This window comes from Penaeus monodon, chromosome 10 (genome assembly GCF_015228065.2).
Source record: "Penaeus monodon isolate SGIC_2016 chromosome 10, NSTDA_Pmon_1, whole genome shotgun sequence".
NCBI lineage: Eukaryota > Metazoa > Arthropoda > Malacostraca > Decapoda > Penaeidae > Penaeus > Penaeus monodon.
Genome location: NC_051395.1, coordinates 2,695,001 through 2,722,500, shown reverse-complemented (window position 1 = coordinate 2,722,500; position 27,500 = coordinate 2,695,001). Strand labels below are relative to the sequence as shown.

Here is a 27,500-nt window from a genome sequence, read left to right as displayed (position 1 = left end):
CCAACGGCAATTAAGTATTCGGAGGATTCCATGAGCTTTAAGGTGTGATTTGTCTTTTATTTTCCGTGTTGTTGAGAGAGAGAGGTCAGCAGTCAGACTGAAACTAATGAAAGTGGTGTTATCTGATTGTAATTGGTAGGGATTATTTTAGAAAGTGAAGAGTATTAAAGGGAACAATAATATTCTCATTGAAGTCATTAGATTATGAGTTAAATTTTGCTTTGCATTTCATATCTCTTCTGTTGTCACATTGTTATAAAATATTTTCATTCACTAAACTTGAAGGTAATTTAAAATTGAAAATAACATTTTACTCGTATGATTTGGATATATGAGACTTTGGTGGTGGAATTGTATCTTATGATGAATCTAGATAAATAAATGGTTGTGTATATTGTACCTTTTATTATTGTGTAAAAACAGTTGTCTTTCTTCTTATATGCAGGATATGGCCTTGCGACCCACAGAGGAAGTAATAAATGTTTTGAGGTCAGTGTCTACACTTCACGGCCAAACTCAACTCCTAGGAATTCTGCTTCGGAGAGAAGGTCAAAATTTCCAAATAGATGGTGTCTCAGGTGGGTAGCAAAGATTATGACTTCTGATGTGATAACAAATAATCTTTAAAGTTTTTTTCTTTTCATGTTTTTATGTTTCATTACTTTTCTAGAGAATCTGAATAGTGATTTGGATTGTCGACATGTGAAATGTTAGTAGCAGTGAAGGCATAAGGAAATAAAGAAGTATTATTTTCAAATACAAGAAAAATAGGGAATCGTAAATAGTAATTAGATTGTATTGCCTTTATATATAGATCTCTGTCTGTTTTCATGTGGCTTAAGACATGAGCTTGTAACCAAATTAACAATCATGACATTGTCAGTGTTAGTTGCAGTCTGTTACTTTAAAAGATAGTAGATTAACCAAGTCAAGATCTTAGTGTCAGAGAGACTGGAGGCCCTACTGCAGGAGGTCAGCGAGTGCCACTTCTGGGAGGCCATGCGTCTCGCTGCAGCCACCCTAGAGAAACTCTACCCGTCTGTGACACACATCACAACCATTCTTGTGCAGGGTTGCCAGGTGATGATCTTGGTTTGGGCACCTGGCTCTGTCCTCCTCCTACTGAGCCAGGCCCTGCAGGGTCCTGTAGTATGGTTTGATAGCATTTGCTTGGCATCATGTTCTTAATATGATGTTCAGTAAGCTAACAGTGCATAAGTGGGTCGTGCCTTTTGATCGAGGAATGAAGGCAGAGAATAAAAGGAAACAGGAGAACCTTCATTGAACATAGATTTGGAAGGGAGCTGCACTAGTTTTTGTTAGCCATGATATATAGGCTTATAGTATCCCCTACAGATTCAGTATTAAGTGAGTGTTGTGTAAGGGTTATAATTATTCACTTCTGGAAATATACAGAAATTTATTGTCTTCTTGCATTTTCCACTTAGAAAAGAAATTTGTTTTATTTTTAATTACAAACCAAATATATTTATGTTATACATGTAAATTGTGCAATAATATCTGCATGGTTTTTAATGATTAACTTTAAAGGAAGTACATAGATAATACATAATTTTGAAGAAAATAAATTTTACATAAAAAGGATTTTTTAAAGGATACCATAAATGGACATTTTGTACTAAAATGTTGTGTAATAAGCACAAGCACTGAGTGATGATTTGTAAAGAGGGCACGTATATACATTTGTATCTTGGAAAGTAAATTTGTTATCTACAGTACTGGAAGAACATGGAGAAATTATGTGGATTCTTTATGTACTGTAATAAGCATTTTTACGTTATGCATAGACTCACTTTACAGGAAAAGAAAGGGTTGATAATAATAATAAAAGAAGGAAAAAAAGAAAAGAAATAAAGGTCTCACATGAGTGTCTAAGTAGGGAACTATATATTTTTTTCAGTTTTAGAAAAGGCTGTACTGGTATTCAGAGCTTGCAACCAGCTGCCATTTGCCCCCTTTAAGCAAGGTTGCTTGCGTACTAACAGGATTTTTTTTTTTTATATTTCCTTTTATACGCATGCTGCTTTTCCTTACCCCACCTCCAGTGAGTGATCGTGTGCGTTCCCTGTTACGTCAGTCTTCCTCTCTTCGGTATTGGGCTGTGGTTCGGGAATGCACTGCATTGCTATCAAAGGAAGTGGAGTCAATATCACCTTACATCACCACTGTACTAGTATCAGGAAAGCAGGTACTGTAAAGTAGATGATTTCTTTATTGCATGTATGTATTATGGTTTATGGCAAAAAGTATGTTGAATTGAAATTGAAAACAAAGTTCATGTTCACTGTTTAGTAACCACGTATCTTCCCAGATATGAAAGATCAGTAGTGAAAAATTGCCGAAATTGCACCTACTAAGGTTTTTAATATTATCAACCACTATTCAGCAGTTAACAGCCATAGTTGGAAAGATACTTCTTAGACTGCATTTTGTCCTGAAGTGTATTACTCTAGCATATAAATGTTTTTTCTTCTCTTTTCCAAATTAAGGTAAAATGACATGTTATGAAAATAGTTGCTTTGGAAAATTTGTTTTCCTATATCACACTCCTCTGCCTTTGTGATGCATGCTTTCAAGAAGTTCATGCTTTTTTGCTGCTTTAGGGATAGTATACAAGAAAACAAATATTATAAGAGGAAAATGAAACTCATTCCTTGTACTCTAACCCATTATAGATTTCACTGCTTTGTGAATTAGGCTGTTGATTGTTTTACATTGCAGTATCGGTCATGCTTTCCTGTTTGTCACCATATAGTCATCTTTATATTGTGCTTTCCTAAAACTTGCCAAGGTTCTTGCTGAATTTTTGATAAGAGATCAGATAAGAAATAACTAGTATGGATTTTGTAATGATTTCCATAAAGTGGTGAAGCCAATACTTTTACCTTCTTTTTTGTATATTGGTAAGGTTTAGTGGATATATTAAGGTCTTGCAATAATATTATAAAAAAGCAATATTTTCACTCATTTATGTTTGATTTATATGGGTTTCTGTATATAGTGTATATAAGTGGGCATAGATTGCTTCTTCCAGATATATCGGGCACCATTGTGTATGGTTAGTGATGATATTGAACTAATTGATATAATCTTTAGAGGGAAAGTTGTACTTTTATTGAGAGGCAGTATTTAGATCATTGATAGATGACATTTTAGGAGTTTGGTTCACATTTTGATTACCTTTCTTATTTATCAAGAAATACCCATTGTAATTTGTTCTTCTTCACAAAGTTTATTTTTTTATTATTTTTTTTTCTTATTTATTTATTATTATTATTATTAATATTATTGTTTATTTATTTATTTATTTATTTATTTTTAATGTTATGTGTATTTGTGCATGCCTGCACACATTTGAGCATGTATACATGTATATACAGTCATACATGTGTGTATATACTTTTGCACATATTCATATGTGTGTATGTAAATATGAGAAGAGGGGTGACTGTAATGTGTGAAAGAGAGGGAATTATTGTAAAGGGAAGGTAAAAGCTCTAATAAGGAGGCTAATACATGGTTTAGGTTGTATGGCTGTATGGGCTCTATGGGTAAGGGAGTAATTGGTGACGTGTTACCTTTATTATTTTTTATTATTTTATTTCTTATTGTGTTATAAAAGTTCCGTTGCTTGTGGAAGTTTTAAATTGGTAGCAGGATTGAGAGCCGTGTTATAGTTTTATATTCTGTTTTCTGAGTCATTTAATAATGTGGTCTTTGCAAGCATATTTTATATGGCATATTATAGCAGTTGTGGGGATATTTATATCAGTTTATAGTTTTTTTTGCCATGTTTTAACAGGCACATGCAGTGTCCAGTGTGATTTTAGGTTATTGTTTACATAATGATAGCTCCATTCCTTAAATTTTCACAAAAGGACTTTTCATTTGTAACCCTATTATTGTTATTAATATTGTTATTATTATTGTGCAGCCATCAGTGTAAGAAAATAATAATAAACTAAAATCACAGTGAACTCATATATATACATGCATTCTTAGCATCAGCAGGTTATTTACTTGTTATGGTATTTACAGACATATTATGTTTTTGTTATGATGTTTGAAGGCATATTACATTTGTTTTTTGGTTTGTGCAGACATATTTTATTTGTTTACTATGAAGTTTGCAAACCTGTTTTAATTGTGTTAGTGTGTAAAGATATTTTAATTGGTTTGTTGTGTTGGTTGACATATGCTATTTGGAAATTATGTTTGCGGGATGCTTTATTGCATTTTAAGCAGAGTTTAATGATAATCAAGTTATTCTCTGAAGTTGCCAAAGGCTTATGTTGTGTGTGGTATCACTTACTGGAGATGGTCTATGTATTTGGTTCTGCTTTTTGCTCTTTTTAGTGGTGGGATAATTTTTTACATCCAATTGGATGTATCAGTATTTTTTATATTATATCTTTATGGTGGGATTTTTTACTCTGGTAGTTTTACAGTTTTACTCTGGTAGTGAAACCTGGAGGCTATCCTGTGCCTTGGAATCTCATCTTGATGTCTTTTGTAACAGGGTCTTGCACAGTTGGCAGGACCACATGTCCAATCAACGGTTACACTAGGAAGTTGTGGCTTGGCCAAATTGATCAAATCTGTTGTGGAGAGCTAGAGATGGGCCAAGGCCCTGCCTGGTGGCTTGCTATGAGGGACTCTCGTAGGTGGAAACAAAGTTGGATGCAGCTATGCACCTCCATTGGCATTAGCTCCCAATGATGATGATAATACATTACTTCTTAGAATTGGACTTCCATCCATATATAAACACTGACCACAAGATCTAATTAAACTTACTTTTGATTGGAAGGTGTGTAATAATGGGCTGCAAGAAATAAACGGAGGTACCAACTCTAATACCCTAAACTGTGTAATATGGGTACAGGTATCAGTGGGTTAGTGTGCATATTTTTGAAATAGGGAGGATATGATATTACTATTTTAGGCTGTATTACGTAGCTACAACAAGTAGTTGCATTTTTTCTCTTATTGTCATTTTCGTTTTCTTTTTCTTTTTCTTTTCTTCTTCAATCAGATGTAGCCAAAGCTCAACTTAACTTGTAAGTGGAAAAATATTTCAAGTGGTTTGAGTCTGCCTTTATTAGATATTTGTTTTTGTTATATGCTGTGTTGTGTTTGGGATTATGATTGCTTTTCCTAATGTTGTTACTTTTCCTGTGGAACATTTGGATTGTTGATAGATAAGTTGATAATAAGTTATCAGTGTTCGTGTGATGCATTGGGTTACTCAATGTGACACTTCCTTCAAGAGATTGGTGTATAATCATTATATGGAAAATCAATGACTAATTGGTCTGTTATATTTGAGATGGATTTTTATTGTTGAGTAAATAACTTGGAGATTGATTTTTCTAGTTTAACAATTTGGAAAAGGTAAGAGTATGAGAGCCCATAGAAGAGAAGGAAGACGTTAAGACTGGATGCGATGCCCAAAGATGAAGTACTGCATTACCAGCTAACAAAAGCAGAACTGCCTCCTGAGGGTTCGTTATATCCAAATTAGATACATCCAATAGAATGGAAAATCTACCTATTTGTGTTTTCCTATGTATGTTTCCTTTTCTCGTGACCTGAAGTTTGTAAGAGATGGAATTTTGTTTGTTTTGAATTATGTATATAATTTTATTCTTTCTAGGACATTGTGAGACTGTATAATAACAGCCTAAGAATTAGGATTGAAAATGAACTATTATATATCTATTGTTTCATATAAGAACAGTCTGTTTATGGGAATATTGTCATCTCTCAAGATGAAATATATAAATGTTTACATTTTGTCCTAGGTCTTTTGACCTAATGGATGAGTGATAAGGACAGGACCTATGGAAGTTCCTTCACCTACAGTATCTTCTTCCAAGTTGCAGCATATTAGAAAAACTTTTACTTGTGTTAATTTGAGAGAGCGATATGGTTTGGTGATGCCTTTTTCAAATTTCTACTTAATTGCATGCAACTCAGCAATGCTCACTTTAGATATTTTCTCTTCTGTTTAAGGAAAATGAGCAGTAATCCTTCCTTTGTGTGCATGGATCTATGTTTCATAGTATATGTGCTAGATATCCTTCCTTCCCTAACCCAAGGCCTAGATTTTAAAACTGTTAAGTATTCATTAAATCTCATTAAAAGTCTGTTTTCACTCACTCACTTTTTTCTACTTTGTAAGAGAAACTAACATTTTCTTTGATCCATTCAGTTGAAATAGGCCAGAGAGCTTATCTGTCAAAAGCTAAATGGCTTTTGCAATGAAATTAGTAAAGAGAATCCATTGCTTTTATCAATTGCATTGCTTAGATTTTGATATGGTGTGATCATTTCATACTTTTGGAGGATGATTTAGGAATCCAATGGTATTTATTTTTAAAACGTTCTGTACTGAAAAAGTATTAGAACAAAAGGTAATGAAGAGATCCCTTGGCAGAAGGAGCCAATCTATTCAGCCTAAATTGCTTGAGTTTTGACTGTGTTCTGACTACAGCTGAAAGTGTTAAATCTCTTAATCAGATCTCTAATTATAATGCTCAGCCCTTAATCATTGGAATCAACTTAAGAAATGTCTTAAGAGTAATGAAAGAAATATCAACATGCAGAGTTGTCATTAGCTTGTGGAGGGGTTTGATGGGCAAGCTTCAGAAGTAATTTCAAATGCTTTAACCCTTATCCTCGGGATGACATGGCTGACTTGACTGTGGCTCCAGGTGATGGGTCATTCATGTCATTTTACAATAATGCATTCATTGCATTTTATGCTGTTCTTTAAAAGGAACCCTCATGTCCACAACACATTCCATGGGGCATTGCAAGTGGGGATGTGTAATGCCATGATTGGCTTTTTTGTGTAAAAGGCAAATTTTAGCACATAAATAATTCTACTGGCAGGCATAGGTGCCATACACTAAAAGATTGCACTCTCTCGCTGCTGATGTGAACCTGTAAGTGACCTTCACTCTAATTTATGAGATTAGTCTCCTCTTGTCAACTTTTTGCTCTGGTTGACTGACTATCTTGAAATACTGAAGCTGTGATAGTAGCAATCTCATATACAACTGTATACTATCTCTTATTTTGTGAAAATAAGATTTACAAAAAGGAGATTCCCCACCCCCTTAATAAAACCACATTCCATCTTGTACACAGAGTTTAACATACCTTATTTATTGAAATGAACTCTAATGTACATAATCAGGCTACTACAGATTTAGTCCAGCCACTAGAATGCATATCATGCATCTCTAGATATGCAAAAATAAAAAATTAATGTTTAGCATGCAAGTGACTAAAAAAACTTGAAATGAAAAATCATATAACTTTGTTTTGGTGTGGCACAATGAGGGCTACACACTAGCTCATCTGAAAAAGGCCTTGGGAGCAAGCCCGGAGTGCAGGCCCAGCAAACCCAAAATTCCTCCGGAGGCATTGGATTAATGATTTGTTTGTTCATATTCATTCACTATTTAAAGTTCAAGCAACTATCAAGAATGCAGGAAGCCATTGGTATGGTATACAATACCTACAAAGTGTAGAGTTACGAAGCAGGGACTGACACAGATTGGCAATGAAAGTGACTCCTTATTTTTGTTGCCTGTCATTTATCGGTCAGTTCCTGGATGAGTGAGACAGCCTTTCTATTTTGCTCAGTAAACTATAGTTGGTAAAAAGAAAATGAAAATTGGTTAGAGAAGGAAACAATGGACTTCGTTGTTTTTGTTTTCGTTTCTTTTCTTTTTTCTTTAACCTTTTTTATAGATATTGAAGTGGTAAGTGCTGATAGTAGTAATAAAGTGATAATGATATAATTATCATAGAAGTGATGATATTAGTGTTATGAGTTGTATTTAAAATTATCATTTTCTTAAATACCTTTATTGTTGTTTTTGTCTTGAGCATAGAAGCTTTCAAGTAATATTCAGTCACCTTTCCTCTCAGTAGAACTTACATAAGAACCATATACTAAGGAACCTTTTTTCAAATTTTTCTATGTTTATTTAAAGAGCAGTTGCTTACTTTTATATGGAGACTGTCATAATTCGTGGATTATTTTCAGATTTTGTTTTTACGGGCCGAGTAACTGTATCACACTTTTATTAGATTTATGAGAGCAATAGGTTTTTGATTCTCATGTAACCTACATTTCTTCCACACCTATTTGGTGGAAGAAAAAATGTGTACTTGTAGGATATAAATTTCATTCAAGCAAAAGTCTGAAATAGTAAAAGTAAAACTACAATGAGAACCTTATATGCAACATTGCTAATTTTACTCTCAACTATTGCAGCTGACAGTTGGCTATGGTGAAGATGAGATCATCTTGGATAAACCTGTCCAACCAGGAGAAATCCATGATCTGTTCTACACCCCAGCTCTGCAAGTAAGGATTTCAATGTTGTGATGACAAATTTTTGGTCATGCATTTGCATTAGTATAAGAGAGGGGGAGTGTGTGTGTGTGTTTGTGTTTGTGTTTGTGTTTGTAAGTTATAAGGGGTTACAGGCCCTTAAAGAATGGAAAGGTTCCCCATGCTAACTATCCCAGAACAACTTTGTATGAACTCTGTATAGACTACAATATACAAGCTTTTGCTGTTGTATTTTTATGCATGTAATAGAGTTGTCAAAGTTATATTATACAAATAACACTACAGTATGTTCAGTATATTGCAAAAATATACTTTTCTGTGAAAACTGCTTGGCTGTCAATCTTTAAGAGGAGGAGGGGAAGAAGGAAGCTTATTGCCATAGCACAGGTGTGGGAATGAGGTAAAGCAACCACAGGCAAGTTGTTTCATGAGATGAAGAGGATAGGAATGAAGATGAAAAAAAATGAGATATTACATAAGGATTAACCCACGTAAGGAACGTGGACCATTACCAGGCATTTCATATGTCAGACACTATTGTTCTTGGCCTGTAGGGGTGTTTCACACAGGAGATGTAATGCATGGCTCTCAGTAACTTATGTTATGTCTACATGGATATTTCCAAGTTGATTTTTTATTGTACATGCACCTTTATGAGGTCTTATAAAGGTGTAAAGTTGTTATTACTTCCAGTTACCTGGATTTGACATCATATAAGAATGGAGGGAGTAAGGGAATTGGGAAGAAAGACAGACAGAAAATCAAAATGGAAATGAAAACAAAAGCTGAGACTAAGGAGGGAGGAAGAAAGATAGATAAGTAGATAGACAAAGAGACAGGCAGGTAGGCAGATGAAGTGATGTCTTGAAGAGTTGCGCCCTGGAGAGTGACATCATGAAGAGTTCATCGTGAAAAGTTACGTTATGAAGTGACATCATGAAGCTGAGGTAGTGATGTCATTAGTCACCATATTTACTTCCATTTAGTAGTAAATGACATATAAGGAAGTGATGTCAGTACACTAGACTATGGTCTGATTATTCAGGTTATATAACATGGCAATTTTCTCACATATATAGAGGTGTTTTCACCTCAGTCATTACTCATATTCACAATGCCTTGCTTTGTCAGCATTCAAAGATGCTCCTCCTCCTCTGAGGTGGATGACTCCCAGCCACTAACTTCATCAACACCTCCTGCCAAGGTTCTTTGGCACCATCCATCGTGCCCATCTCTGTCTTCTTTCCGGTCTCCCACCTTCAGCGACCTCTCCTCCACAAGGAGAGAGGTGATGAGTGGTTCCCCAGTAGGGTGGAGGACACCATAAACCCACACTTCGATGTATCCAGTTGGAGGACGAACTGCATTACATCTCCCAGGTCAACAGCATGCTCGAAAGTGACAGGTCCCATTCGAATGTGGCTGTTGCAGAGGAATGCACTAGGGACTAGGAGATTCGTCTGGTGACAGAAGGACAATGTTGGCTTCCAGCATAGTCCTTGGGGTCAAGGTCACCATGGATTGTCGAACATGCCCTTGGAGATCCTCGGCTAGTTTTTCACTGATGATCTCCTTGATCTAATTGTCGAGGAGACCAACTGGTAAGTTTCGTTATTATCGCTTTTATGTTCTTTCCGTTTGTATTTGTATTGAGGAAATATCTCTTGCATTGAGCAATCAGAATGTATTACTTGTTTTTGTTTTCTACTCCTACAAGTATGCAGCTGCCTCACCTCACATGAGGAAGTGGACACCCACATCCTGGCATACCTCTGGGTTCTGTGTGATTATGGGGACAGTTGGTCTCCCCAGTCATTGTGACAACTGGTCAAACAATTGCTTCCTAAGTTATGAACTCATTGCTGAGGTCATGACCCAGGATTGGTTTGACAACTCACTTTCATTTCACCCACATAAAGGAGGGGCTCCACTCCCAGAGGATAGGATGTGGAAACTCTGACCAGTTGGGGATGCCCTTAACAACTTGTTCCAGTTAACATTTGTTCCGGGGCGGGACATTGCCATTGACTAGTCATTGTGGAAGTCCCATAGGTGATTAGCAAAAGGGGAAGGTTTGGGTTGAAGGTCTATGAGCTCTGTGCTAGTACTGGCCCGGCAACAAGATACACCACCTTTTTTCAAGGTGTACACCTGGCAGGACCATGGAGACATCCCCTTGTCCACAATAGTGGTGTTTCACTTGATGGAGACGGCAGCTTCCTTGGGCTGAGATACCTGTTGTTTGTAGACGACCGGTACACATCACCATCTCTTTCATATGTTGCTGGCCTTTCAGTGGAAGGACCACAACACCATCCCCATGCTGTCATCAGTTCATACTGCTACAGTGGATGTGAGGAAAAGCCATCAGTGGTAGTGGATTACTGTGTCAGCATGAAAGATGTCGATGTTACTGATCAGATGGTGAACTACTATGCAACAACTCACCAGTCCAAGCTCTAATACAGGAAGGTCTTCTTCCTCTCTGACATGGCCAATGTCAACAACTGGGCCATCCATCTTGCCTCTGAGCTACTGGGGGATTTCAGAGAAGGGGCCTACACCACCAGGAACCACTGCAACACAACCATTAGCTGTAGCGAGGTGGACTCTACAGCAGCGATGGTACACCATTACGGAAATCCCTTAGGGCAGGAGGAGGAGGTGCCATTGGTGTTCAGTGCAGGGTCAGTGAAGGAGCAGCAGGAGCTTCCTCCCTGACTGTAATGTAGGCTTCTACGAGTGCTTCGAGGCTTGGCACACAGCCCAGTGATGCCATCCACAGAAAAAATAATTTATTTTTTTAATGGAAACTTTGATTTACCCTCACAATATCTTTGTTACAGAGTAACACACATGGCATTGTTAGAGAGTCTGGACTTTATACTAAACTTTCAACCATCGCAACAAGTGTTGAGATTGCATTTTAGCTTTACAAGCACACAAGGCTATAAAAGGGACACAAAATCAGAGCATACACTTTTAGTTGGTTGCATTGTGTGGCTTGTGCAGGGGTCCCCAGCAGCAGCCACTTGCCTCAGCTGGAGACCCCTGCCATACACCCAGAAAGGAGGGTGTATGGAACTGTCACTAGTGGGTTAAAAGGAAGTAAGGAAGGATGAATAGAAGGATATAAGGATGGGGAGAAAGGCAAGGGGTAAGGTGGATGATGGAGTGGGGGGGAAGCTGACATAGTTCTGGAAATAGATATGGAGTTAGGTAAGAGGGTGCAAGTCAACTTTTTTGTTTATAGTTTTTTACATCACATTTTACTTAATTTTTGGGAACTGGTAATTTGTTATATATTCAAAACATATGTTGTCAGAATTTTAATGAATTTAACACTTTTGTTTTAATATATATTTAATATATATTGAAAACAAAATCAAATGAAACACATATGATTGATTTGTTTGTCATATTTTATTTCCTATTTGTTTATGTCTGTCATATTTCCTATTTGTTTGGAGTTTGAATAAAACAGAAACAATATTTCAACTATATGGTAATTCACACCTACAGTTTCCAACATTTGTACATTATGTCCAGACACACAAGCAAAAGACTGAACAGGCCCTTTACTGGTAGTTGAGGCCTTTAAATGTATACTTAATTTTCCATCCAGGAAATACACTACCATGGTTTATTAACTGAGACACAGTCTGAAGTAAACAATGATATTCATTGCTGTTGCCTGCTTTTATTGTCTCTATACACCATCAATCTATGCAATTGTCATAAAATTAAAACTGTTTACAACCTGTGTCAGGGCTGAGCTAGCTTTTCCTTTTCATACTGCAGTTTCTGGGCATTATTGATTATCATGCTGAAAAAACAATGATGAAAGAAGCAATAATAGTGTTAGTATGCAACTAACTGGCAACTAACATTAAGACAAATTGAAGCAGAATGCTGGAGTAGGGCTCCTGTTTTGATGCTGCTCAGATAACATAGTGGGGTGGTTGACGTTTGATGCACACAAAGGACTTTTATGGATGGAAAAATAACAAATGCCAGTGATGTAACATTGCAGTGATAGAAGATTTAGCTATCCAAAGTGTTAGCATGGTGTTTAGCAAAATTCTTAATTTTTCCCTTTTTTGTGGAAATAAACAGGAAAACCTGCACCTAGTCACTACCTTTCCTTTTTCCCCTCCTATAGTGTTACCTTACTTTGAATTGATACATTCATAAAAAATACAACAACAAACGTTTGTATACTGTTGTTTATAGAGAGAGTTCATGTGAGTTTTTTCTGTGATAGTGCCGGCAACCAGTCTGTTTTAGAAAGGGTTGTAACTTCCTGTATTCAGTATGAGAAGGCCTGGGATTGTGGAGTGTGCATGTGCAACCCAATAAACTATACTGTATTAAATTCAGTATGTTAGATATATATTTTAGGATAACACTGTTATAGGAGTATACTCATGATTTGTTGTTTCAGGCACACAATGTAGTTCAGGCCGTGCTTCAACAAGAGGTTGTCTTATACTGTGGTAAGCTGATCGCAACACATCCTCAGCTTTTCCTTGGTATTCTCAACATTAGGGTTGGGTAAGTGTGGAGGGTTTTGTTTCTCTCTCTCTCTCTCTCTCTCTCTCTCTCTCTCTCTCTCTCTCTCTCTCTCTCTCTCTCTCTCTCTCTCTCTCTCTCTCTCTCCCTCTCTTTCCCTCCCTCCCCCTCCCCCTCCCCCTCCCCTCCCCTCCCCCCCCCTCTCTCCTTCCCTCCTTCCCTCCCTCCCTCCCTCCCTCCCTCCCTCTCTCTCTCTCTCTTTCTCTCTCTGTTATCTCAATGTCTCTCTCTTCTAAGTTTTCTCTCTTCTCCTCTTTTCTTTCCTCCTTATTCCTTATTCCTATCTCTCTCCTCCCACCTCTCCCCTCCCTCTCCTGTCTTCTGTTATTCCACTTCTACCTCCTTTCTTAATCCTTCCTCCTCCCACCTCTCCTCTCTCTCCTCTCCCTTCCCCCCTCTTCTATCTCCCCTCTCTCCTCCCCTCTCTTGTCTCCCTTTTATTCCATATCTACCTTTCATCCCCTCTCTCCTTATCACTTCCACTTTTCCTCCCCCTACCCCATTCTTTCATTCTGTGGCCCTCACTCCACCCTTCCACCGACCCTGTCTCCCTCTACTGATCTCTCTTTCTCTTAGTATTTGTATATAAGTTTTTTTTGTTTTTGTTTTTTATGAATATTCTGTGAAATTAAATCACATTTATGTTTCCAACAGATGGGTGATCAAGGCAATGCAGTATTACTTACATGAAGTTAAAGGGACAAAAGATGTTGTTGAAGCTCTTGCTCCAAATGAAGTGAGACGCCTTGTTGTCAAGGTCCTTTCTCTTGATGATTGGGCACTTAAAGAAAAGTATGTACCTTTTTTTTTTTCGTACAGTCATTGTAAAGTGTTTCCTGAAACTGATTCAGTATGTTTTGTAAAATAATTCATGTATAGAATTATGTGAAAATTGAGAATTCGTTTCAGTATCTGAAGGTTTGTAATTATAAAAGATGATTTTAGCTCTTGGCTATCCAGTGTGACTAATTTAGTGATTGTTTTGAATTTACTCATTTTCAGATTAACTCCCCAGCAAATTAGGGTAATTGATGGATGCCTTGGAAGAACTCCCAAGAAGTTTTATGAGAAGGTATACAAAATATGGATGTCAGAGTTCTGCAAATCAATTTTTTTTTTTTTTTTTTTTTTTTTTTTTTTTTTTTTCCCTTAGGATTTTGCAATGCTCAGTTATTAAGACGTTTGAAATGGGGATTGATATACATTACTTGATTATTTTAAATGGAAAATGAGAATCAGTGTTTAAAAGTTTGTTTTTTTCTTCCTCCTCTTCTTCTCCTTCTTCTTCTTCTTCTTCTTCTTCCACTTACTCTTCTTTCTAACATTTATCATAGGTGTGGCACATCCTTGTCAAAACTCCTGGAGGTGTTCGCCTTGGTGATCAGACATTGCCTCAGCAGCCCACACTCTCCGAGATGTCTCACAGTGATCTCAACTTTGCCCTTACTGTTCAGTCTCTTCTGAATCGCATTCAACACCCAGAATACCGACAGATTGTTGTGGAGGTAGGCATGCCCTTATTTACTAGTTTAGTTCTTAACTCATTGGCCCTGTGGATATGTACTGTCCACTGGAGTTTTGTTTTGTCAATATTATTTATACATAGATGGCATCACACAGAATCAGTTACTAGGCCAAACCTACTTTACCACATAGGTTTATCCCATTCCTTAATTTTACAAGAATTTCTTATTATTTCTAATACTGTTATCATCATTGTTAATGTTGTTATTTATATTCACCTTGTTATTACTAGAATGTTACTAATAGTATTGAGAGTAATAAAAACTGCTCTTTATTGAAGTTTGAAGTAATAGGGTTAGCAGGTGAGATCAGAAGGCCTAGTAATTGTCCTCTGTTAATATTTATAGGGCTCTGTATGTGTTATAATAATAATAATAATAGTAATGATAATAATAATTAACTATAATAAAAAAAACTACATCACAGTGGACAGGGCTTATAGACATACCATCCCAGTGTCAACCCACTCATAAGGGTTTACATCCTATCACAACATTGTCAGACAAGATGATGTCCCAATCTCATACACAGTCAAGCCTGCCCTAAGTCGTTTGTTTAATTGGGTCTGACTGTGGTCAGCCAGACCTGTTGGATTTAGGTGCCTTTCAGCTCACATGATAATACGCCCAGGAGTGTGGTTTGCAGGCTTGGCCAACACAGATGCTTGTGTATGGTATCAAGACTCCTTGCCTTCTATTTGTAATGCTATTATTCCATATTCTGCTGGTACATTTTTGCCATTTTGCCATTTCCAGAGGTCAGTACATGTCATTTGTTATACAGTTTGAAGATGTTAATGGACAATTTTTGTTGAGCAGGCTCAATAAAATGCAAGAGAAATGCAAAGGAGTTTGGAAAAAAAGGAAAACACAAAAAACAGATGGCAGTACATGAAAAAGTTACCAGAGAAACCTTGTATATTGTGGAAGCCTTCCAAATGGTTATATGTGTAGAAAGACTGATGTAAAAAATATTTAGTCAAACTTAAATAGAAAGTAACAGTTCATTCAGATCATTCAGAAAATCACAATTTCACTGCTCATTCTTTCCCCGGTTAGCCTCCCCTTGCCTTATTGTAAGAAGAGAATATTAAAATGATACCATTATTTCCATATATGTAACAAACCAAAAAAATCACACAAAAATATCCTCAAATCACAAATTTATGAAAATTAACAATATGTGTCAATGTGTACTCTGCAATTCTAAGGAAGAAATGGTACCAGTCCATGTGATCCTGGCCCTTATATAGATTTTAGGAATATTGCAACATTGTAAGGTGCCATATTTCGAATTTTAGAGCATTTGTTAATAGAATTATGGATCAATATTAGGTAGAAGTGCATGTTTATATGACCAGCTCCTTGGTGCATAATAAATGACAAAAATCAACTTTGAAAACAATTTTTATTGATATAAAATGCATGAGATACATGTAGAGCACTGGTTGATGGGGGTTGGGAGGGATGACCAGAAGGCCACGACAGGGGGAGCTGAGAGCATGGTTGGGAAGGTGTCAGAGGAGGCAGGAGGATGTCAGTGAAGTTCATGGGATTTTAGCCTGGCATGGTAGGAATCATTTTATATGCAGTTCAAAACATGTCATCACAAGACGTGTGATGCAGTTTATCAGTTAAAGCCTCATATTAGCTTTACAACCTAAACCAATGGTTCCCAAACTAGTCTGGGCTGGCACCCCCTTGACTTTCAGGTAATTCCTAGTGCAGACATCCCATCCACCTCATACACACTGTGTTGCTGTGTGGTGCAGTGGCAGCTTTCTCGTCTAGTAATCCTGCTGACTATTGTTCAAATCCTGCATTACCAGCGGATGGTAGTCCTGGTCATTTCTTGCACACAGGAGGTAGTTTAGAAGCACAATAAATAGACACCCATAATTTTATTGAAGTCACAAGAGCCCGTCACTCTAAACCCTAAGTTATTATTATTATTATTATTATTATTATTATTATTATTATCATTATTATTATCATTATTATTATTATTACTCTCAAACACACTTTTTTCTTTCTTTCTTTTTTTGTGCATGCTTCAAATTGAAAACAAAATAAAAAATAAAGATGTACCTTAATATTTATGACAAGTATTGTCATTCAGATTTATCATCCTGTTACCCTCCTACCCCACCCTTTTGTCTCACCATCACTTTAAGGAAGCAATGGCCTAAATAGTCATTAATGTCGCAGGGTAAGCAGGGTAAACGTGTATTTCCTTGAGCTTCTATTTTTCCCTTGAACAGTGTGTATGGCACCATGAGATCCCAATTTGTGAGTGGGTTGATATCTTTATTTTTATTCACTGGAATAGTTGTTGTTGTTGTTGTTGTTGTTGTTTTTTGCTAACAACAGTTATTTAATCACAGAACTAAGAATAAAAGGCTTTAAATTTTTAAGTATGTTTTAGTAATTATATTCTATTATGTTCCAGCTTATCTCTGTCATTGCCACAATTCTGGAGAGGAATCCTGAGCTGAAGTTCACACATGCAGTGGATTTGGACCAGATTGTTAAAGATGCTTTCAAGATGTTCATGAAGGTAAGATGATGAAGAGTGGATATTGCTGGATATCAGCCTGTTTATATTTTTTGTTGATATTGTAGTTTCTCTTGATGTTAACCCTTTGCCGACGGGTGGTATTCATAGTGGCCTGGACCTCGCTGCTGTGGGCTCATATCGTCACCCTAGCATGCGCAACCGCTCATCCCCCATAACAGCATCCCTTGCCTTTCCTAAGGTCTCTATTTGCCATATTTTCTGATAAATCAAAATTGTAGGATATTTTTGTTGTTATATAGACTCCATAGTTGTTCATTATTAGCTTTATAGTCTGAATAAAATAAGCAGTGTGTGGTATCATGGAGTTGAAACTGTAGGTTTTGTTGTATTTTCTTTTGCATTTTTTTCCAAGTTATTTTATAAGATGAACTAGTTTCAACAGGTTTATATTATCACGAATTACCGATCAGACACGTATGTATACGGACACGCACATTTACACACATGTACCACAATGAACGCATGAATGAAAGCATGCACGCACACACACGTGCGCGCGCACACACACACACACACACACACACACACACACACACACACACACACACACACACACACACACACACACACACACACACACACACACACACACACACACACACACACATATGTATATATATGTATATAAAAAAAAAAAAAAAAACTCATGGCATGGCCCTACATGCCCTGGAATGTGCACCAAGACATGTATGTACATGCTACCTGGCAGATAGTCCAGGCATGCCATGGCATGTACATACATGCCACCTGTCGGGAAAGGGTTAATGGTTTGTTTGTATTTTTCATGAAAAAGATAGTATTTTGTCTATAGTGTCCATACTGTTGTATGCACTCAACATATGAACTAGCACCTGATCTTAATTAGTCTGCCAAGATAGGTGGCATCCTAAAAATTACATGGAATTTTGAATTTTCCCATATACTGAATATATTTTTAAAACGGTAATTTTTGTCTGCAGTAATGATACCATGAATAATAACAATAATTATACAATAACATTTAATTAAATTACAGTATTATGGTGTCAGACCAGGTAATACTTACCATCTGGGGAACATTATTAAGTGAGAATCAGGGATAACATTAGCCTCTGTATTAAACTTAGTTTTTTTCCCTACAATTTTCTTGGAAAAGCATCTTCTATGTTGTATATCCAATCTGAGGACCCTAACATCTTCATGGCTGTTGCTTAGGTAGAAAAAAACAAGAATGGAAGGTGGGAATTTTTAAAATACGGTTTAGGTTTTAACATTTCAGTTGAATAGTTATAGGATGAATGATAAATGGTAGACAAGAGGTTTTCCCAGTTTGAATGTCCTCATGCTACATTTGAGGCCTTTCTTTTTAGGATCTTGGCAAGGAAGTGACAGAGGACATTTCTCATCTCTACACTGTATCTGAAGTTGGAATGAAGAGCTACCTTGCACGTGCTGTAGTGAACTTCATGCTGAAAGGAGACATAAAAACTAATGCTGAAGAGGGTCAGACCTTCTGTCAGGTATCTTAGTGTTTTTTTGTTTGTTTTTTTGCCTCACGGATAAAGTTACATTGGCTGTTGTTTTCCTTTCTTTTAGGAAGTTGCAATAGCTGGAATGCAATGGAGTCTCAGCTTTTGTTTTAATTTAGTTTTTATTATGCAGTACACATAGTGTATGGCATTCTGACAAGATTGTTTAATTACTACTTATTAATTTTTTGTGATTGTTCAAAAAAGATATAATTTTGAACTATTTTTTGTTAGGGTTATTATGTTGAGTTAATTGGATGATTCATTTATGTGTATACAGTATTATTATTGCATTGTATATGCTGCAGTATTTTAGTCAGAAGTCAATGTTTTGTCCCTTTCTGTATGAATTCATATACAGAGAAGTAAATTTTTGTTTTTCCTCGATGGTGCTGTTTTCTTTGTTGATGTATTACAGAAATTATTCAATATTTGTTTTTTATTGAAGCTGCACAAATGTATAGAAAAAAGTATCGCAGATTATGCAAGAAGCCTGTCATAGTATATATATTAGTGATTGCTTTCATGAAATTACCTTTCATGGTTTACATGTGGCAATTAATCATGGTATTCTTAAGCAGAATTTAGAGCTAAAGATAGAAAAATGAGTTAATTAAGAAGAAAAAAAGAAAAAAAAAGAGTAACCACACAGGTCAGTTTGCTCATTGTGTTATAAACATATCTAGTCATTTCCAGTTTTGTGTATATAGATATTCCTTAAATGAGAAATTTAGGCGATTGACATTGTTATAAATATTTAATAAAATAAAGGACTGTTGCAATTATCTTTCCAAAAATTATTTCCAGTTCTGTGTACCTTCATATTCCTCATTCATTTTAATCAAGTAGGACTTTGTATATTGGTTAAAAAATTAACAATGCCGTAATATTTGATGATATTTTCTGATTACAATTTTATTATTTACCTTTTAGGGTGTACCTTGGTCTTCATTTGTCATTGTTTACAATATGCAGTCATATTATAGTGAAGTAATGATATACAGATTTTTGTTGACAGTTTTTATATGATTCTTGTACATTTTTATTCATAGGAAATGAAGTCAGTGAAATAAAATGTAGATGAATACACTGATTATATTATTCTTGATTACAATATTCAAGTGAAGGTTAACATGGAGAACCTATTATAATTACTTTAATCCTCTAATAAAACTGTCCAATTGCTGAGGAAGTGTTTATTGCCCTGTCCAATTCTTTGCATAGATGGTGTGCAAGTTTGTGCATATGTTTTTTCTCACATATAGGAAGAATCGAGTTTTGTTCCAGAGCATGATTTTTACACACAAACACAGACACAGACACACGCACCCCCTCCCCCCCCCCCCCACACACACACACGCACTCCCTCACATACACACAAATATTACATATACCCATCTACAATATAGCTCTCCAAAATACTCATGCTTCACCAGTATAATGGTGTTTTAATATGTTTTCAAGATTTATCTCATGTTTTCTTCTTACAGCAGGTGTGGAATGAAAATGCAAAGGTATGATAATGTGTTTTATTTCAAGTATCATTCTTTGCTGTTCAACATAAATTTTTACAAGTGGTGGAACGCATTGGAATGTCTTTGTCCCTTTCTCTTTTTTCCTAATATGCACAAATATTGTCTTCCTTCATCAATAAACTTATAAATTAACACTCAATATCAAAGTTTCTATTGGTACTTTCAGATTGCCTTTACTAGCACAGACTGAGAACAAGTTAGCCATGAACCTAATTTCTTTATCCATATAAAGACATTTGTCCCCACACTTAGTTCCAAATTGTAGGTGCAAATTTCTTTCTATGATATGACAAGTAAATTGTAAGTATGGAAATACTGAGTATTTAATAAACTCTATACTAAGTGATGGGTGCCTGTAGATCTAGAATGCTTGCAAATTACAGCTTTAAAAGTGATTGGATAATAAACAATAAAGCCACATACATACAGGAGCTATCTGTGTGAAGCTTATATTTGTTCTTTTACAAGCATTTACACATGAACAATACTGCAGCCAAGTCTGCAAAACATCTGCTGAATGATGAAAATTACCAGAAAAAAATCCTAAAGTAAACCTTCAAACATTCAAGTACTGGAGTGAGACAAACCCACAATCACCTCCGTGAATGTAGCACCTCTGGAATATTTAAAGTTAGTTCTATAAATAAAAAATACAGCCTAATTTTCCAGCAAATTAAATGATACATGTAGCAAAAGGAAAATTCTTATACAACATAATCCAATGGATTGCACCTTGTGATTGTCACTCCCATCTATGGTTTAAGGAAGACAAGTGAGAAAAGAATGAATGAAGGTTTTATATACAGTATATATGTGTGTATGTGTGTATGTATGTATGTATGTATGTATGTATGTATGTATGTATGTATGTGTGTGTGTGTGTGTGTGTGTGTGTGTGTGTGTGTGTGTGTGTGTGTGTGTGTGTGTGTGTGTGTGTGTGTGTGTGTGTATGTGTGTGTGTCCGTGTGCGTATGCATGTGCGTGCATGTGCATGCATGCTTATGCATATAAATATATGCACTTGTATCTGTTTGTGTATGCATACGTGAATGTGTGTAAATATGCATCCACATACATGTGCACATGTACACATCCTCACGCATGCATGCATGCACGCACGCACGCACACACATGCACGCATGCACATGCACGCGCACACAGAGTATTTAGGAGAAAAGATAATGGACTACTAGTATAATAATTTTTACAAAATGTAAGTACATAAAAAAGTGAAAACTAAGTAAATAAATATATTTGTTTTGGTTTCATTAACCATCAGTCTCATGTGAGGTTGAAGGTTGAAGGAAAACATCACAGATTTACACTGATTGTGCCTATAAATACTTGTGAAGCATGTCCTATTGCTACAGTTTGGTCTTTGTCACATTAATATGCAAATTTAGAGAAAGAGTCCAGGTTCAAACCAACCACTATTTCTACAATTCGATGGCATTAATATGAATCCCCAAGAGTTGTGTCAACGTTCCTGACTTGCATCTAATATTTATATTACAATAAGAAATGAACGCTCACACTGTCAGATGTAATTAAGTTGCACCATTTTCCACTAATGTCTTGGCCCAAGCCATCCTGAGTCCTGTGACTAGCCAAGACCTGCTGGCCTGCTGGAAGGGGACCTATCTGGGAAACATTACCACTGACTCATTGGTAGGGATGGAGTCCAAGGCTTCAATTCATACATTGGCATTCCTGGACACCCTTCTTTGATAATTTGATTTTAAATCCACTTGTCAAAAATACCCAATATGTATGGGGGAAAAGTGGCTAGTACATACTTGATTACTAAACACTTCCTACCAAAAGATAGAAATGATAATGTCCCATATTATTATACTTAATTCACAGAATTACCTCATAAATATGAAAGTATAAAGACATCCATAAATGCACACTTAATTGACATGGTCCACGGGATTATATGGATGAACTAGTCTTCAAGGTCGCCAAATATCCTACAGAATACATGGCAACTGTAGTTATTTAGTGTCCTATAGCCAGGACTGGTTGTGATGTCTTAAATTAAAATGATTTCAAATACAATTCAATGACTACTGGTTTCATTATATGACTCTCCTTCCCTAACTTTATGTACATTAATAAAAAGTGGGTTTCTTATATCTAAGTTATGGTTTAAAGCTGTCCACTCCATCAGTAGCATATCACTAGCAATCAGGTTTTTATCTAATCCTGATCCCAACAAAGAAGTCAGAGTAATCACTAGCATGCTTCTCTCTCCTCGTGAGTCGCAGAACCATTCTGATATGCATCGTCACAGTTTCTCACTTCTGGCAACTGCTCAAGGAAAGCATCAGCAAGCGTCTGGGACTTTTTTCTGCCCACAGTCTCCCTAGTTGGAGAGGGAGTCGATCTGTCACTTGTTATGGAAGGTATTCTCACTCTGCCTTCTTCGCTTAGGTAATCAATGTGTCCATTTTCTTCCCTTGTAATTGAGTCCTTCTTTGGCAATGAATCTACCTCATCCAAGTTTAATCTCAGATCTTCTGTGTCTTCAGCATCTGACTCAGGACCGCTTACAATATCCAGTCTTTGCATGCTTACAGTGCGTGTGAGACGGCGGTTGATAGCAGTCAGTCGGGCAATCTGCATTAAAAAAAAATCTTTAGTATCCAATTACATTTTTACAAGATTCATGTTATTTCTAATAAAACCAGTTTACACACAAATGTTATAACACTGACATTTACAGAAATACTGATAATTGTATTTTGTCCATCATACATCTGTTTGCAAGTAATCCCATTAATTTCAAGATACATTAAAATATAGACCCATAAATCAAATCTAAATTTACCAAATTGCAAACTATAACTAATAAACATACAAATGCATTTTACACTCCTACACAATTAGTTTTAAAACTATTGAGATGAGCAAACAGTATTTATAATCATGCTGTTGTATATACTTCCTCAACACTAAATTCCATTACCAATTCAAAGAAAAGTTAAATCAATGATTCATAGCATTTTCTTCTTGTAAAATCAAAGCTCCATACATGTGATGATAGCCTAACTTGAAAAATAAAAATAACAATAATCAGAAACCGTATACCAATGCACAGTAATAATTACAAATGATATGCTGCCTACTGCAAAAGAGAAGTTGCCACATAAAATCAAGATTTTATCATATTGCTGGTATCTACATGTTTTTCAAAAATTATAATAAAAAAATACATACACACTAATTAAAAGAAAGAAAACACTGAAGACAGCTACATGATTTAAACACAGTAACACTAGTATTACTATGATATGAGGAAAATCTAAACATGTTAGTCGTAATTAAAGTACAATTCTTACATTTATGACATTAAGATATAATGCTTGCAAAAGGGAATCTGCCACTGTAAATTGCTGCATAAGGTGGCAATCCTTTGGACAGTGGGGGGAAAAAGAAAAAAGTTAAAGCTAGAAATTTTCTAGCAATTCTACAACTGTTTTCTCGTAATTAATCGTGCACTTGAATGAGTATGCGTGCAAAGCCCAAGAGATGTTTTTATAATCTCTTAATCTTTTTTTTATCTTTTTTTCTTACTTCCAAACTAAGTTCATAAAACTCACTGTTGCATACCAATGAGAGAAGATAAATGTAAACTGAGATAAGTTTGATGCATAAATTATATAGGTGTTTAATTTTGCATTAAACTATTAAAATCATTGTAGAAGTGTTATTTCCCTGAGGTCCCAAAGTGACACCAAGGCAATGGATGTTTAAGGTAGAAGTTTATTTCTCATCATTTTAGATATATTTAATTCATCTTTTAGGGAGCATTTTCTAGATGACATGCACTACTGTGGCAACATTTTGTTTAGAATATACATTAATACTGAATAACCAGTCTATACAATTAGAAATGCTATGTACAAACAGATAAAATGCATCACTTAAATGAAAAAGTGAGATATTATCCCTCCTTTTCTAAAGAAATATGTAATCACCAGAAAACACAGAAAAGAAATAGGTTATACAAGGAATAATGCTAAAAAAATTATGTATTAAGAAAAATCTGTAAAGAATTGTATTTATCCAGGCAGAAAATGACTGACATGCTTATTGAACACCAAGATGGTGTTTCTACATATAGTGGTGTTGTGTTCATGCAAACTTTATAATGCCGAAGCACTTACGCTGTCCTTACTTCTCTGTCGGCTGAGGGTGCAAGTGTGTTAAAAAAACACATTTTAGAGTGATGAGATGAGAGAGACTAGAACCTAATTAGTACAGTGTATTACAAGAATAATTCACTAGTTGAGTTTATACTTAAAAATAACAACAGTGTAGCTTTCCATTAACCAATGGTTATGTTATTTTATATCCATAATGCTTACACAGGAAATTTTCAAAGAATTTTCTCTCTATTCTTGAGTTTGTTTGGACATCATCAATAATTTGTAAATATAATGATAGATTACATAAATAAAAAATATATAAATACCTACATATTTGAAAATAAAAAACAAAAGTACAATTTAGAAATCTTCTCCAGCTCATAAACTTTAGGGTTCTGGAACTATCTTCAAAAATGTGTCTGTAATCCTTGATAAAAGGTGTTGGGGGACACAACATTGACTTTTTTATGTTTGACATGGAATCACCATCCTGGTAAGCTATCTAACCACAATAACACAAAGGATGGGAATGGCAGGCAAAAGCACATGAAGAAATAGTAATTTCAGCTGAACTTGGGATGGTATCAGAGACAATAAAGCAAAGCTTAGTGCATGGCATCTATTACTATAAAATGTGAAACTGGGAAGTTTAATATCCTGTGCTTTTATCTTTTCATATAACAATGATTAAGAGAATCATTTAAGGGAAGGATTAACCACTGATGTAACAAAATTACACCTAATCAAAGCAAATTAAGTTAATACTACCACTTATACCATAGAGAGAAAAATCCAAACATAATTTTTTCTTCTCAATATTCACTTATTCTTAAACAAATTAGGCATCAAAATGGAGACAGAGTTTAGATGTATTTAGGAAAATCAGTCAGGATTTTGTAGAAGGGCTCAGGGGTTTAACTGCACTGTGGTGCAGCAGAATGATATTTGGGTCACTGAGTGGTTGTAAAGAGATTGGTGTGATATTCATGGGAGAACACACACCTGTGTGGAGAAGCACTGGTGAAAGTGGCAAGTCAAGCCTGTGTTAGTGAGGACGGTATCATAGCTGCAATAAGCATGGAGATGTGAGATAGGTAACTGAAGGTGAGCAACTATAGCTGGTTCTTGTATTTCACTTTTTTTCTTTCTTTCTGTTCTCCTACTTTTTTTTCATAGTCCATCAAGTCAAAAGCATTTGTCATATACATACCTTATTAAAGGCAATATTAGATCAACACAAGAACCTGTGTCATCGTATATAATTACTGTGCAGTGCAGTGTTTTCAAACACCAAGTTTTGTGATTTTTTCTGTGAATGATCGCTTCATGAGACATGAGACTCCTAACAATCCTGTCACTCAGTGAAAATTCTACATGCAACACCACGAGCGGTAAAATATCATGACAGTTGAATTTGTGATAATTTATAATTTCCAAAAAAAAAAAGAAGAAAAAAATGCACATTATTTTTGGCTGATTATGACAAGATAACCATTGGTGTTGTCACTGAATTTGCATCTGAGTTTTAGTTAGTAAATAATAACCACAAGTCCCCTACCTCTGATTTGAGTTCAGCAACTTTGTCCTGAAGTCGGGGTACTTGGTCACTCTCGCTCCCACTTACCCGTGAGACTTCACCCTCCGTTACCAGCTCTTGGTTCTGTTGAAAGTATCACACACATTATTGGGCATGAAATAAATGGGATTTTCTACACCCTCAAAGGAATATTTCAATAATTTTTTAAGGACGGGTATTCTCCTTTATCTCTTCAGTAAATTGTCACCATTATTTCCTCAATAACATAATGTAAATCTGTAACAGGATACAGCCAATAAATCTTTCAAAAATAAAAAGACTTGCCTTATACTCCAATGAGGAAATTTTCTGAGTAAGTTCCGCTAAGCTTTGAGACTTCTCAGCTTCACGAATTCTTGCCAGCATCTTCTCCTCCTTCATCTGAAATATCACAGAGATCCTGAAATCACCTCTCCATCAAATACATCACGTACTAATGCCGATTTCAATCGATACGACACTATCACTTAAGGTTGCCAAAGATAGATAACAATGGACTACTTAACACTCACCTGGCTCTCAAGGTCAGTATACTTTCTCTTATGCTCTCCAAGCTGTGACTGCATGGTACGGATGGTAGCCTCAGCAGTGTCAAGAGACTCTTGTAATCGCTTGTTCTCTTCCTCCTGACGCTTCATTTGGTTTGTGGACACCTGAACAGCCGTTTCAAGCTCCATAACCTGAAACAGGTGGTTAGCAGAGTTACTCATACATATATGTTTGCTTATATGCTATAGATGTGTGTGCATGACAGATCATACACAAGGTTTAAAAGAAAGCCATGAATATTTCAGATTTTTCTTAACAGACTTGTCCAACCTTTAGTCTAGCCTCCTTCAGCTCAGCCACAGCAGCAGTCTCATGCAGCTTAGTTGTCATGAGTTCTTCCTCAAGCTTTGCAGCTTCATTGGACCGGTCCCAGAAGAGACCACCCAATTTCTTGCTTGGTGTGCTTGTAGCATCAGCCTTGGCAGCTTCACTCTTATCGCCATGTTGATCCTAAGTCACAAATTATAAATTGATTAATACTGAAAAACCGAAGAAACTGCCAAATTCCCATATCTTTATGACCCAGTTCTTTCACTCTCACATCATTGCAAATATCACATAATGATGTTCAGATATAATAAAACAAGTCTGCACAGTACCTGCACATGCTTTGTCCACAGCTGTGTGAGTTCCTGCACTCTGTGTCTCAAATCCTTAAGGGCAAGATTGGCTTCAGCCTCCCTTAATCGCACGGCAATCAGCTCCTCCTGCAAGTGGGCCACTGAGTGGTCTGGAGTGGCTTCCCTCAGCTTCTTCTGTTCCTCCTCCAGCTCTTGGATTCTGGCTCGAAGGTCACGGATGGTTGCCTCTGCCTCGGCTGTCTTTAGTCTCACCTGCACACAATCAATGGATCTTTGATATTTAGCAAACAATTGAGTTTATGAACAACAACAACCAATAAAGGGATACCTCCATACCATCTGAGATATACAAGAGATGCAACAGTTTTCTCACCTGCACAAGCTCTTCTTGCAAACACTTAACAAGTTCTTCTTTCTGAGTAAGTTCTTCCTCCTTTATCATAAGTTCCGCCATTGATGATTCATGAGATGAATAATTCTGAAACAAAGAGAAATCACAGTGTTCAAACATGCATAACGAGTATAAATC

The 27,500-nt window shown here is 36.1% G+C and overlaps 2 protein-coding genes across 10 annotated transcripts in view; one reads left to right on the top strand and one right to left on the bottom strand.

Moving 5' to 3' along the window:
- Positions 1-19,764, top strand: part of LOC119577772 (probable phosphorylase b kinase regulatory subunit beta) — a 40,425-nt gene extending 20,661 nt beyond the window's left edge. For 3 of the 5 annotated variants that reach the window (XM_037925332.1, XM_037925331.1, XM_037925334.1), the window contains exons 17-26: positions 1-42; positions 446-578; positions 2,067-2,209; positions 8,315-8,407; positions 12,840-12,949; positions 13,622-13,759; positions 13,970-14,039; positions 14,302-14,472; positions 16,940-17,047; positions 18,418-19,764. The exon at positions 1-42 is cut by the window's left edge and continues 101 nt beyond it. In XM_037925332.1, the coding sequence (XP_037781260.1) occupies positions 1-42; positions 446-578; positions 2,067-2,209; positions 8,315-8,407; positions 12,840-12,949; positions 13,622-13,759; positions 13,970-14,039; positions 14,302-14,472; positions 16,940-17,047; positions 18,418-18,576 (1,167 nt within the window). In that variant the 3' untranslated portion in view covers positions 18,577-19,764. Of the gene's footprint in view, positions 43-445; positions 579-940; positions 1,081-2,066; positions 2,210-8,314; positions 8,408-12,839; positions 12,950-13,621; positions 13,760-13,969; positions 14,040-14,301; positions 14,473-16,939; positions 17,048-18,417 lie in introns of all 5 variants that reach the window. The other 2 variants (XM_037925333.1, XM_037925335.1) reach the window with 2 other exon arrangements.
- Positions 19,765-21,678: 1,914 nt separating this feature from the next.
- The window catches only part of LOC119577770 (ecotropic viral integration site 5 ortholog-like), a 67,055-nt gene continuing 61,233 nt past the window's right edge, over positions 21,679-27,500 (bottom strand). For 4 of the 5 annotated variants that reach the window (XM_037925329.1, XM_037925328.1, XM_037925327.1 and 1 more), the window contains 7 exons: positions 27,345-27,449; positions 26,990-27,223; positions 26,661-26,840; positions 26,354-26,521; positions 26,127-26,222; positions 25,824-25,925; positions 21,679-22,733 (listed from right to left, as the gene is read on the bottom strand). In XM_037925329.1, the coding sequence (XP_037781257.1) occupies positions 22,350-22,733; positions 25,824-25,925; positions 26,127-26,222; positions 26,354-26,521; positions 26,661-26,840; positions 26,990-27,223; positions 27,345-27,449 (1,269 nt within the window). In that variant the 3' untranslated portion in view covers positions 21,679-22,349. Of the gene's footprint in view, positions 22,734-24,283; positions 24,306-25,823; positions 25,926-26,126; positions 26,223-26,353; positions 26,522-26,660; positions 26,841-26,989; positions 27,224-27,344; positions 27,450-27,500 lie in introns of all 5 variants that reach the window. The other variant, XM_037925330.1, reaches the window with a different exon arrangement.